This window comes from Oncorhynchus mykiss, chromosome 5 (genome assembly GCF_057628025.1).
Source record: "Oncorhynchus mykiss isolate SJ-2025 chromosome 5, ASM5762802v1, whole genome shotgun sequence".
Classification (NCBI taxonomy): domain Eukaryota; kingdom Metazoa; phylum Chordata; class Actinopteri; order Salmoniformes; family Salmonidae; genus Oncorhynchus; species Oncorhynchus mykiss.
This window is the reverse complement of record NC_143026.1, coordinates 59,216,739-59,229,984: the sequence shown is the minus strand read 5'-3', so window position 1 is coordinate 59,229,984 and position 13,246 is coordinate 59,216,739. Positions and strand designations below refer to the sequence as shown.

Below are 13,246 nucleotides of genomic sequence, written 5' to 3'. Positions count from 1 at the left end.
TGTTAGACAATGCGGCTGCATAGACACTGAGTATGCAAAACATTAAGAACACCTGCTCTTTCCATGACAGACTGACCAGGTGAAACCCATGTTGTTAAACCTTAACAGGCTAGACGTATTGTACAACTATGCATATGTACTATAAAACTATGGCGGTGCACTGTACTATACAACGGCTGTAATGTATTGCTGTGTGTGCTGGCAGGCAGGGCCACCGTAAGGTGGATACTCAGACAGGGTGCTCACTGCTCACACTGTGCGTCTCAAGCACACACTGTCCTGACTAAAAGGCACTGCATGGTCAATCCGGCGTCTGCATTGGCCGCGCAGCCTTTACAGTGAAACGGCCTGTGCGAAAGTCAGGGCATTCGTACTTCTTACACTTCGCGGGGCAGCGCAGAGCTGTTGAGTAGAGCTGTTGAGATGGAAGTTGTCAAGGAAGTGAGCTTGTGTTGATACAGGTCCTCCACATTGTTACAACATTTGGGAGGCGCACGGCAATGTGGTATGGCTCCGCAATTGCGTCACACGTAGCCTCCGACCACATTTACAGATGAAGCATTAATTGGCTTTTCGGCTAAATGCCCTCGAAGCACTGCTGCAATTCAAAAAGGGCCTCTGCAGCAGCCCACAGGGTAGAAACTAATCATACAGGGTAAAATCAAATCAAATCAAATCAAATGTTATTTGTCACATACACATGGTTAGCAGATGTTAATGCGAGTGTAGCGAAATGCTTGTGCTTCTAGTTCCGAGTAGAGTAGAAGTGTAGGCTTATAGAGATACAACGAGAAGACAGTAGAATAAACTATAACCAGATAGAATACCAGGAAATAGAATATTCCCGAAGGCAGCCCGTGGCATGGAGGTTGAAAACCTCCATGGGACAGAGATCAGGCATGTGTTACTCAGTGGGCTCACCGCTCGGGTTCCTAATGGTTACACAGTATCATCTATTTCAATTAGTGAAAGCTGAGATCCTCCTCTTTTTAATAGACGCCATCAAAACTCTGATTTCACACGCGATTGCATAGCCTATAGAAATGTTACACAATGACTGGGTTTATAGGAGCACTTTGTTCATTCCACACATCAAAAAGGCTGTTCGATTTGATTTTCCATTGCATTCGCATTGACGTCAGAGTGATTAGAGGGACAATAGAGCGCTGAGTACCAGGCCATTAGCGACTTGATGGCCGTTAGCAAGTTTTGTCGGCTACCGTCGACCATCAGCACCATTCATTTACAGAGCGCAGTTCTGGAGTGAGTGGCCTACCCACTGGGTCCAGACGTCAATTCAACGTCTATTCCACGTTGGTTCAATGTAATTGTATTGAAATGATGTCGAAACAATGTTGATTCAGCTAATGTGTGCCCAGTGGGTAGGTATCTTGACCCAACGGTCATGTGGAATTTAACTCCTGACCGCCGGTGTAGCGGTAATAGGGTCATCGTAATAGCCCTAGACGCCCTGCTTTTTACATTCTGATTAGTTCTCCTACGCAGGACCCCTCCAGGCCACTCTAGGGGAGGTTGACAATCAATTGACTATATTGTTGACCCCTTGCGTTACATGTGTTAACCCTGTCCAAGTAACCCAACTGTCCCCTCCCTCCCCCTATAGACTCTCCAGATGGGCATCCGTCACTTCTCAGGGCTGTTTGTGCTGCTGTGTGTGGGCGTGGCCACGTCGCTGCTCACCCTGGCTGGGGAGCACGCCTTCTATCACATGGTGCTGCCCCGCATCCGACGACGACAAAAGTACAAGTACTGGCTCCACACCAGCCAGGTGAGATGGAGGGAGGGGGTGTGTGTGAGTGAACCAATACAATATCCTTTCACAGTAAGCCACTGCCTTGAGAACCTTCCTCCTGTTCCTCCCTCAGTCTTGACTTTTTCATCGTTTCTTTCATTGGCCTTTTTAAAGTGCTCTTTTTTACTTGAACAAATGTGTGGCATGTTTTACAAACTCTACATCTAAAAGCACTTACACCTCACGTATCCACTGTGAATGCAATATTAACAAACCGTTATTGCTTGTAAAATGTTGTTTATGGTGTAGGTTTCTCATGCGCTTGGCTAGACTGTCATCGGGACTATATATATCACCTTGGCTGTCATTTGAAAACATTAAGGCAACACCGCCATCTGCTGTTGACTTAGATAACCACCATTTTGGAAGCCCAGTCCAAGTTGAGTATTAAAAGGACTGACATTTCAAATCTGCCTGGTTTAAGTACGCGGAGGTCTCCTAAGCTCCTTCCCCAATTGAGGATTATTAATGAGAGGGGAAAAGTAATTACAATTTCTAAGATGGTGTCGATTCTGCACGTTTTGAATGAAACAGTGTGGAGCTTTTCAACCCCCGTATCGCTTGGCTGTCAGTGTAACTATAGCCCCATTTATTCTGCAGAAAATCCACCGAGCCCTGAACCAGACCTATGAGGACGTGAAGAAGAAGCAAGACACCAACACAGAGAAAAGGTGACAAAATGGCTGCCTTTAAAAAAAAAAAGTATTTACTTGACCTTTCTTCCATGATCTGTGATCATGATCTGACAGGACATGGACAGGTAGAATCCATATGGCCCTTTTACCCATCAGCGGTAATGAAAGGAGGCAGTCATATTACTGAGATACAGATTCAAAGCGAGCTAACACACTAGTAGGGCTTGATTTGGCACCAGACCAGTGTCTTTCTTTCTTTACTGACACAAGCCTTTTATCTCCCAGTAGCTGCTGCATCCAGAAGAACCAGCACCCCCAGCCTCCCCCTGACCCCCTTCTCTCCAGGGCATCGGCCAAGTGGAACAGCGAGAACAGCAGGGACGCTGCAGCCGCTAAGGACAACAAGCGCGTCCACTTTAACCTGGAGACCCTCAACAGCCGCCGCCTGCTGGCCCGGGGCGTGACCAAGTCCGAAGGGGACAGAGGGGGGGAAGGTATCCCCGGGGCTAACCAGGCAACACGTGTCTGTGCAAATGGAGGCTTCGGGACTTCCTTTGCCAACCTGGTGCTCTCCCTCCCCTCCGCCTCTTCTTCATCCATCCCTTCTTCATCTTCCTCCTTGGGCGTTCCTCCAAGGCCAGGGGAGCTACAAGAGCTACAGGAGAAGATCGACCTGATCCGGGATCAGCTAAGGACGGCTCTGGCCAGGAGGGCTGAGCTGCAGACTTCTCTGGCCAAGGAGAAGGCCGCCTGCTCTGCACCCATAGTGTCAGGAATGCCCCCCGTGGTTTTAGCTGCAGCATCCCTCCCCACCTCCACCAAAACCACCTCGTCCCTCCCCTCCACCCGCTGTGCCACCACCATGACAGACCCTGTCCTCAAGGCCCTGCCTACAGTCCGCACAGCCCCCGCCAAACACACCAACGAGAAGAGGTGATGCCCCTCTGGTGTTTGGACACGGACCAATCAATGGTGTAGTAAGGGGTTAAAAGGGGAGGGGTTTGTTGAAAGCAGCTGGATTCCCTTGGTTTGGATGTATCCTTTTCCTGTGATCCTGATGCCGTAGCATGGCAGCTCTTTCCCTGGACACCAACCTTTCAACCTTTTGCTACTGGGTGAAAAATGAAAGAGCTTCTAGGGCAATTCCTTGTGCTCTACGCTGCCCAACTGCCTCATATGGCTGGTAAAATGTGCGCAACCTCAGGCCTACTTGAATACAGTATATCGTCCCATGCGGTGGGGCTGGAGGTACCAGCACACCCACCCATGGCGCTGCATCCGTTCTGTGAACTGAGCCATTAAACTTTCTAGCGCTCACTCCTCTGCCACAGGACCCGACTCCCGCGGAAAAATCAGGAGCGGTGCGTTGTGTTTTATTTCCTTTGAGATCCGAATCGATATTGTTCACTGGCCTTGATTTACATGTTTTTCAAGAATAAAAGTCTGATGAAAGTGTTGATTGTGATGAAGGTTGAAATGTGAATCCTTGTCATGTGTACTTTGTGTGGTCTGTATTTTTTACCTTTTGGGTACTGAGGGTTACATTTCAGTGACAGAATAACAGGTATTAGGCATGTTTGATGTCTGGCAGTGTATAGAGAGCAATAGTAATGGTGTTTTTTTGTAGGCACCATGGAAAAATTTAGTTGGATAAACGCCAAAAATAAGGTCTGTGGTACACGCAGGCTTAGGAGATCTTTTACGGTTTGTTCTATGAGAATCTTTATCAGCTAACGTCACTGAGAATTTAATAATTTATGCAATAAAAAAAATAACATTTAGCACACAAAAAGGTCACGTTTAACTGACTCTCAGAACAAAAGAGCTAAGCCTGCGTTAACCTTATGTTCGGCATTTATCCCAAAACCCTATTCTTTCCACATAGGAATGGCTGAATGAACCAGAACTCATTTCTGTTTTTTAGGACAACAAGCTGGCGAGCTCTATTACACATTAATTAACTCGAAACATGTATTCACATTTAAACAAGTAAACAGGGTGTCATTTCTCCTTTCTGATATAGGATCCTTTTGTCAAATCAGGGGTTTCCTCGTGAACATGATCCAAATACGGATGTGACAGGATTTGAAATATGTCAACATACAATACCCAGGAAGTTCCTATTTTGTGACCAATAAAATTGTATTTGATTTTACAAGGGAGGTTTCCTGACCTCAGTGGGACTTCCTGGATAAATAAAAAGGTTAAAAAAAAATATATATATTATATTGTGGTGGACAATATACTTTGTGTCTAGGATTTCCATGACCAATACTAGGACACACAAACAGAAATAACCACAACAACGGCATTTTGTGCAAAGAATGCTTCTACTGCACTTGGTTTACTGAACAGTTAAATACATTTGAATGAGAGGAATCTAGTCCATCACAGATCGAAGGGTTCATTTATCATTGTCTAAAATTAACTACAAATGGATAGCAACTGTTGCAAGGCTACAATCATCCCGTTTTCTCTCACAGAACGGAATATAGGCACAGATAAAGAAACTGATCAGAAAACCTCATTGACGGAACATTTTTTTTCTTCTCTTATCGGTAAAAGCTTCCCCTAGAATGAACTCAAAAGACTTCTCTTTAAACTGACTTGTCATATTGCACAATTTGGACAACCTTCTCATCCCATAACCACATCCTCTGTCCTGCCCGTTGCATAGCCTTGACTACATCTCCACACAACTCACTGAGCAGAAATTACGCTAACCCCTCGTGTCTCAATAGAACAATGATATTTTGCGAAATGTCCCTTGATTATCGCCATTCTGTTGAGAAACAACCCATTTTCCTCTGATATGAGGCCAACAAGGGCAATCTCAACTTGCACTAATCTCTCATTCGGAATCATATAAGGTATCATTCAAAATAAAAGCTCTCTGGTCAGATTGTTCTCAATTCAAACAGCTGAGGACGAAGACGCCGACCACACCGGTCAATGACTACTGATCCTTCCCTGACCGTTTATGTCTATAGAGTTACAATGTCAAAACCTCTCGACTTGTGTTATACCCTGTCCATGTTAGTACCTTGTTCAGCTAGTTCCAGAAAAGGGGAAGCATGATGCATGTCAGGTCCATCTGAGTACAGGAAAACAATGTTTGTCTTTAGACCCTAGCAAATACAACTAGCATCACAGTAGCATTTTACAAGCCAGTTATTTAGTCTCCCGTGAGCTATGGAATAGAGCAGTGGCCACAACAGCCGTGGAAGGTTTTTAACATTGTGCAGCTTTATCATAATCTCCTGAAGGTTTTGAAACAAGAACATTGATGAAAGATAAAATATTAATCCTAAATATATTTTTCTACAAAATTAAATGCCCCCTAGGGTCCAATATATGCCTTTTCTTCATAACTATCCAGTTGGGCAGCTGAATGGTAGATCGCAATGACAAATGTAATGGAGATGGGTTCGGCTGGGTACAATGGCTTTACCCTGAAGCTGTTCAACATCGCCTGGTATTGTCTTGTGCCAGTCTGGGGCAAAGATCTGTGTGTTTGAGCTTGAAATGGGCCTCAGTCAGCTGACGCCATGAACCAGAAAACTTCCTTGTGATGAAGCGCATTTCTTTTTTACAGTCACATGCTCCTCTTTTGGAATACAGTCTAAGGGGCCATGGGAACAAATATTGACTTAAATCATTTTGTTTGATGTGCACATGACTAGTGAAGCGATTCTAATGTGAAAGACAAATACAAAACATGGTGATGAGAGAATTGGTTGGCTAGCAGTACACAGAAAAGCTCCCAGGAGCGGACCAATGACGCAGTTTCACTCAAAAGGGGTTAAGATGAGAGAAACCGCAATGATGGCCGCTCTTCTTCAGCTCAAGAAGTACGGGGAGCAACTGCCAATCGTCATAAGAGAAGCGGACGGGGGGGGGGGGGGGGGGGGGAATCTGAACAAGAGCAAGCAGGTCTGCTTAACACTCCAAAGAATGGATGAAAACTCCATTTCCCATGATGCTCCACTCAGGGCTAATGCTAGCTTGTGGAGCCGGTTGCCAGTTACGACTACAACCTCCAAACTGGAGGAGTTGAGCGCCTGTGAAAAAGTGGTGCGTGAAGTATCTACACAAACCACAGCAACATTACTAGCCTACAGTTCTGAAAGAAAAATGACCAACTCGGATACTAGAGCAACTCAGAAACACAGGGTTGTATTCGTATTTTCTTTTTCTGGGTTCGAGGACCAGATGGAATGAATGACTAGGATACGAGTACGTGTTACAGCCTTGTTATGACTGGTATGGTAGTCAACTGTGCTCTCAAAAAGAAAACGCATAGAGTACACTGCCATTTCCAAAGCCCGTCGAGACACCTAACCAAAAGAAACATCCTTTAAGGAATTGTACATCAACGCAATAGGATTGCCGCCTCTCTATTTTACAAATCAACTTTCAATCATAAACACAAATATCACATGGCAAAATGTCATGGTAGCCTTTCACAAACGATTCCACACCTTTGAAGCAAAGTTGGTGTATCACACATAATTTGAGCAAAAACTCTGCGACGGATGGAAAAAGTCACTGTACCACTAAGGATGGGGAAACTAAAAGCAAAACAAAACATTATCGTAGCAGAGATTCTAGAGGAGAGTGGAGGGGGGCGCCTTTTCTTAGCTTTCCATCCCTCGCTTCTCCTTGGTGTCGTAAGAATGAGATTACAGTAATATAGCCACGGCGGCAATCTTGCGGTGTTGGAAGAGGAATTGAGGGGGGAGAAGACATGTTGCCTCTGCGTGTGGGAGCATACGTGAGTTGGAGTAGGGGGGCTCAGGACGGAGTGGGGCTGGGGGGTTCCTCTGTCTTGGGCTCCCAGTCTGTGGGGCTTTGCCCAGGGCTCTCTGGCTCCCCTGCCCTACTGCAGTCTGTGTGTGGAGGAGGAGAAGGAGGAAGGAGGAAGGGACTGACACTAGAGAGACTAGTCTCTGCTTCCTGAAGTCCTCCCATTGGAGGAGAGGGAGGAAGAGGCGGGCCTAAGCCAGCTGCACTGCTGCTGCAGGCCCCTACGGTTTTGATTTCCACTGGAACCAAGCTGGGATTGAGGCCATCTGTACCCTCTCCTCCTCCACCCCCACCCCCCATTCGAATCTCCGCCACCACGCTGAGGCCCGCCTCAGAAACCATGACCCCCCCCACCTCTTCAGCCTCCCCCAGCAAACCCCCTTCCGTGCTCTCCAGCTGGGGAGCCAAGGAGGAGGACAGGGCCTCCGTAATGATGGCCGCCGTCTCCGCCATCCAGTCCAGCTCCGTCGTCATCTCTTCCCGGGCCCCTTCTAACGTAGCGCTGCTGGCCATGCTGTTAGACTGGGAAGCCTGGGTCGCTGTACCTTGGGCCTGGGCCGCCGAAGCCGCCTGGGGCTCGTCTGGCAGTTGGACCTGGCCATTGGCTGCCCCCCCTCGGGCTGGAGCTGCTCCTCCAGCTGCAGCTGCTGCGGTGGTGTTGTTGTTAAGGTTGTCCTGCAAGGCCGTCTGGTTTCCCCCCTGGCCCGCCTGCTGGTTCTGCAGCAGCATCTCCTGGATGCGGATCTGCTGCAGGATGGCCGGTAGCTCGTAGTGGTGGAAGAAGTAGATCATGGAGTGCTAGGGATGGAGGGATGAAGAAGAGAGGTACAGGGGTTTAAATAAGTGTTTTTAAGTAATGGAGTTAGAAACTGTGCCTGGAAGGCTGCAAATTCCAACAAGAGCTGTGGCTGGCATGACTTCAGGGGTGTGATCAAATCACAGGCGAATCGCTACATTGGCTAAAATGTAGCCTAGGATGCTAATCTCTTTGGGACAGCCACTAGCATGAGGGCTGAAACCTTAGCATCATGCACAGTCACTACTACAGAGAAATTGATTTATTCAGGAAATTTCTTTACAATTGGGTTTAAAAACCCACTCTAACCCAATATGATTTTCATTGCTATTTACTAAAACAAACACAGTTCTGTGTTTTCTTAGATTACAGTAACATTTAATGAGTAATAAGCCGGTATAACAGCACAATAACATGATAAATCACTTTCCCGCTCAGCGTACTGAATAAATGAAGTGTGTAGGTCCCTTGAAACAAATGCAAAGCCTATAGTGTTTCCTACTCAAAACACTGGAGGAGTGTGTGGGCTAGTACACTAGTTTGGGAGCGTCTTTTCTCTAGTTTTTTTATTTTTTATTTAAATGTCCACAATTTATTTGTATTTAATTTCATCCAACTCCTCCTTTCCTTCCCTGCCGTGTCTCACCTGTATGAAGAGCCAGGAGGTGACCAGAGCCAGGCTGCTGTACTGGCCGTTGAAGCGGTAGTGGTAGGCGTAGAACGCAAAGTGATACAGATAGAAGAACCTGCGGGAGACACAGAGACAACCTCCTTAGAGAGTAGCTGAAAATACCATCATCACACTGGACTGACTTGACTGTGGAATGGAAGGACTGCCTGGAACTGGAGAGACAAAGTGATCAGTTGTTTGCTGAAGTCATAGAAATGCGCCAAATAGTTCCCTTTTCGTCAACCCATCCCCATTTTATGAGATATTGGAGGGTATGCACGGCTTACTCCAGCCAACGGCATTTCACACTCACCTCAGCCAATGACGTTTGCTGGTGTTGGTGTGGCAGCAGATGGCGTCGTACTGGTCGGCCAGCCACACGATGAGGATGATGTAGAAGGCGGTGGTAGTGTCGTTGAAGAACTCCGACATGATGGCCTCCATGCCTGGTAGAGAGGGAAAGCTTCTTCTTACCCACTGTTCATTCGTAAATAAAATCATTTTAAAAAACAAGACCCAGCTTGTTGCATGTTGGCTCAAACGGCGAGACGCTCTTACCCACGAGAGCCAGGATGACGGTGAGCAGAGGGGCTGCTGGGAAGGCGATGGTCATGTTCATTTCCAACATCTGCAGCAGATCCACTGGTGAGACGGAGAGGGTGAAAGGTGAGCGAGTTTGGCGTAAGGGCAAAGAGACGTGCGGCACGGAGTGTGTCTTTCAAGGCTACTAGCGGGGTCTGTGTGTGTGTGTTCTCACCGATGAAGACGAAGATCTGGTGGTGGGAGTAGCGCAGCAGCATAGACACCGACAGGGTCTGCAGATAGAGGAAAACAACAATTAAACTTTCAATGGAATGCCTCATTCTTACTTTTTTGGGTGAAACGTTCAATAAGGAACCCAAATAAAGGCTTCTAATGGGCTTAATAGAACTCATGGGACGTTTTTTTTTTTTTTTTAAGTACGATTTTGAACACTTGGGATTTTTAACAAATGGTGTGTGGAGACTGACACTTACGAATATTACCATGATGACAAAGGCAGCCAGGTAGGAGGTGCGGGCCATCCACATGCTGACAAATCGGTAGTGTTCCCCTGACACCACGTTCCTGAGGAAGCCTGTTCTCACACACACACACACACAGACATAGCACCGATCAGACACGCACTAACACACAGTTTTGCATACCACTAAGGAAAGGCACACGCAGGAGAAACAGACCTCCGCCCTTAACCACCGTGTACCTTTATTCTCCTCGTTCTCGGCCAGGGCCTTGACGCTGGACATCAGGATGTCATCGTAGCCCAGGAACTCATCCAGGAGGAAGCGGCTGAAGCCGTCCCCAAAGCACTGGTCCTTCATTGGGTCTGCATGCGCACACAGGCACAGGATTAGGTTCCGAAGCCTCACACAGACAGCACCTCCTGTCCTCAGAACACTGCACCTGTGCTACTTCAACCAGGCTTTTTAGTGTGCCTGAGTACGATGTTGAGTGAAGTGTTTTGCTGGCGATACTTGATTGCCTTTAAAGCTCTGGATAAGAGCGTCTGCTAAAATGCTAATGTGAAAGTTAGCCGAGGGCGCGCAACAAAGGGTGGTCAGAGCGCTTTCAGCTTTGAGTTTCGTGAAGATGACTGCTTAATAAAGCACCATTGTGTTGGCAAATATGACCTATGGCCCAAATACTAAAATATTTCAAAATAAAAGTCAGCAACGAGCTAGCTCCTGCCCATCTTAGCCACCAGAGGATGAGTACATCAGCATGCTCATCGGTAACTACTGATCTAACCAACTACTGCTGCTGCTCATCGGTAACTACTGATCTAACCAACTACTGCTGCTGCTCATCTGTAACTACTGATCTAACCAACTACTGCTGCTGCTCATCGGTAACTACTGATCTAACCAACTACTGCTGCTGCTCATCGGTAACTACTGATCTAACCAACTACTGCTGCTGCTCATCTGTAACTACTGATCTAACCAACTACTGCTGCTGCTCATCGGTAACTACTGATCTAACCAACTACTGCTGCTGCTCATCGGTAACTACTGATCTAACCAACTACTGCTGCTGCTCATCTGTAACTACTGATCTAACCAACTACTGCTGCTGCTCATCTGTAACTACTGATCTAACCAACTACTGCTGCTGCTCATCGGTAACTACTGATCTAACCAACTACTGCTGCTGCTCATCGGTAACTACTGATCTAACCAACTACTGCTGCTGCTCATCTGTAACTACTGATCTAACCAACTACTGCTGCTGCTCATCTGTAACTACTGATCTAACCAACTACTGCTGCTGCTCATCTGTAACTACTGATCTAACCAACTACTGCTGCTGCTCATCTGTAACTACTAATCTAACCAACTACTGCTGCTGCTCATCGGTAACTACTGATCTAACCAACTACTGCTGCTGCTCATCTGTAACTACTGATCTAACCAACTACTGCTGCTGCTCATCGGTAACTACTGATCTAACCAACTACTGCTGCTGCTCATCGGTAACTACTGATCTAACCAACTACTGCTGCTGCTCATCTGTAACTACTGATCTAACCAACTACTGCTGCTGCTCATCGGTAACTACTAATCTAACCAACTACTGCTGCTGCTCATCGGTAACTACTGATCTAACCAACTACTGCTGCTGCTCATCTGTAACTACTGATCTAACCAACTACTGCTGCTGCTCATCGGTAACTACTGATCTAACCAACTACTGCTGCTGCTCATCTGTAACTACTGATCTAACCAACTACTGCTGCTGCTCATCTGTAACTACTGATCTAACCAACTACTGCTGCTGCTCATCGGTAACTACTGATCTAACCAACTACTGCTGCTGCTCATCGGTAACTACTGATCTAACCAACTACTGCTGCTGCTCATCTGTAACTACTGATCTAACCAACTACTGCTGCTGCTCATCGGTAACTACTGATCTAACCAACTACTGCTGCTGCTCATCTGTAACTACTGATCTAACCAACTACTGCTGCTGCTCATCGGTAACTACTGATCTAACCAACTACTGCTGCTGCTCATCGGTAACTACTGATCTAACCAACTACTGCTGCTGCTCATCGGTAACTACTGATCTAACCAACTACTGCTGCTGCTCATCTGTAACTACTGATCTAACCAACTACTGCTGCTGCTCATCTGTAACTACTGATCTAACCAACTACTGCTGCTGCTCATCGGTAACTACTGATCTAACCAACTACTGCTGCTGCTCATCTGTAACTACTGATCTAACCAACTACTGCTGCTGCTCATCTGTAACTACTGATCTAACCAACTACTGCTGCTGCTCATCGGTAACTACTGATCTAACCAACTACTGCTGCTGCTCATCGGTAACTACTGATCTAACCAACTACTGCTGCTGCTCATCTGTAACTACTGATCTAACCAACTACTGCTGCTGCTCATCTGTAACTACTGATCTAACCAACTACTGCTGCTGCTCATCTGTAACTACTGATCTAACCAACTACTGCTGCTGCTCATCTGTAACTACTGATCTAACCAACTACTGCTGCTGCTCATCGGTAACTACTGATCTAACCAACTACTGCTGCTGCTCATCGGTAACTACTGATCTAACCAACTACTGCTGCTGCTCATTGGTAACTACTGATCTAACCAACTACTGCTCATTGGCAAGCTAACTTGCAAGTCAGTGGTCAAAGTTCCTATCACTTTAGCAACATCACTGTTTGTGACACATGCTATGGCATGCTTTTGAGTGTTCATAGTAGGCTTTATGACAGAGCTTACCCAGATATGAATATGTATGACACCTGCTATGTCATGCTTATGAGTTTAGACAGGCTTAATAACAACACTCATCTAGCTAAGACCATTCATGACATCTGTGATCATGTGTTATGTCATGCTTATGACAATGTTAAGTAGGCTTTATAACCACTTACCCAGCGTGACAACCATGACGGGGATGTTGAGGCGTTGCCGGGTGGTCTGGGACAAGCGGAGGAAGCCGTACTCCAGAGAGTACTCAACTATGTACTCCTCCTGAGGCCACACTGACGACACACACAGAGAGAAACACACTTACAGGTAAGCAGTGCAGCTTACCACACCAACAAAGCACACATACAGCAACCCACCAACCCCACAGCACACACACTCTTGCATTGCATTAGAACAACTCATATTTAAACTAGTTAGAGCCCACCTAAAATGGCAAAACATTGACAGAAACACATTGCCAAGACTTATTTAAAAGCAAATTAGGGAAAGGAGGAGTCAGACTTACAGCAATAAAACGCAAAACATGCATACATAGCACATAAGAAATGTTATGCAAAGACCATTTAGAATTGTTAAAGCCAATGTCAGGGCACACAGACACGACACAAACAGGGCCTAAACTAAAGTCTGGAGCCTGACTCTTGACTGCTTCTGCTGGAGCGAGCTGCAAAAGGTCAGATCAACACAGTCTTCGTCTTGGCACAGCCAGGGCCCACTGCAGGAAATGCGATGGCATCA

The 13,246-nt window shown here is 46.4% G+C and overlaps 2 protein-coding genes across 3 annotated transcripts in view; one reads left to right on the top strand and one right to left on the bottom strand.

Moving 5' to 3' along the window:
- The window catches only part of grin3bb (glutamate ionotropic receptor NMDA type subunit 3B b), a 30,046-nt gene extending 26,141 nt beyond the window's left edge, over positions 1 to 3,905 (top strand). Inside the window, exons 6-8 of the mRNA XM_036977945.2 lie at positions 1,625 to 1,789; positions 2,414 to 2,484; positions 2,737 to 3,905. Coding sequence (XP_036833840.2) covers positions 1,625 to 1,789; positions 2,414 to 2,484; positions 2,737 to 3,385 — 885 coding nt within the window. The 3' untranslated portion in view covers positions 3,386 to 3,905. The remainder of the gene's footprint in view (positions 1 to 1,624; positions 1,790 to 2,413; positions 2,485 to 2,736) is intronic.
- An 854-nt stretch (positions 3,906 to 4,759) lies between these two features.
- The window catches only part of LOC110524127 (membralin), a 16,115-nt gene continuing 7,628 nt past the window's right edge, over positions 4,760 to 13,246 (bottom strand). For both annotated transcript variants that reach the window (XM_036977946.2, XM_036977947.2), the window contains exons 4-11: positions 12,670 to 12,780; positions 9,964 to 10,086; positions 9,737 to 9,837; positions 9,478 to 9,535; positions 9,279 to 9,362; positions 9,034 to 9,166; positions 8,697 to 8,796; positions 4,760 to 8,052 (exon numbers count right to left, since the gene is read on the bottom strand). In XM_036977946.2, the coding sequence (XP_036833841.2) occupies positions 7,243 to 8,052; positions 8,697 to 8,796; positions 9,034 to 9,166; positions 9,279 to 9,362; positions 9,478 to 9,535; positions 9,737 to 9,837; positions 9,964 to 10,086; positions 12,670 to 12,780 (1,520 nt within the window). In that variant the 3' untranslated portion in view covers positions 4,760 to 7,242. The remainder of the gene's footprint in view (positions 8,053 to 8,696; positions 8,797 to 9,033; positions 9,167 to 9,278; positions 9,363 to 9,477; positions 9,536 to 9,736; positions 9,838 to 9,963; positions 10,087 to 12,669; positions 12,781 to 13,246) is intronic.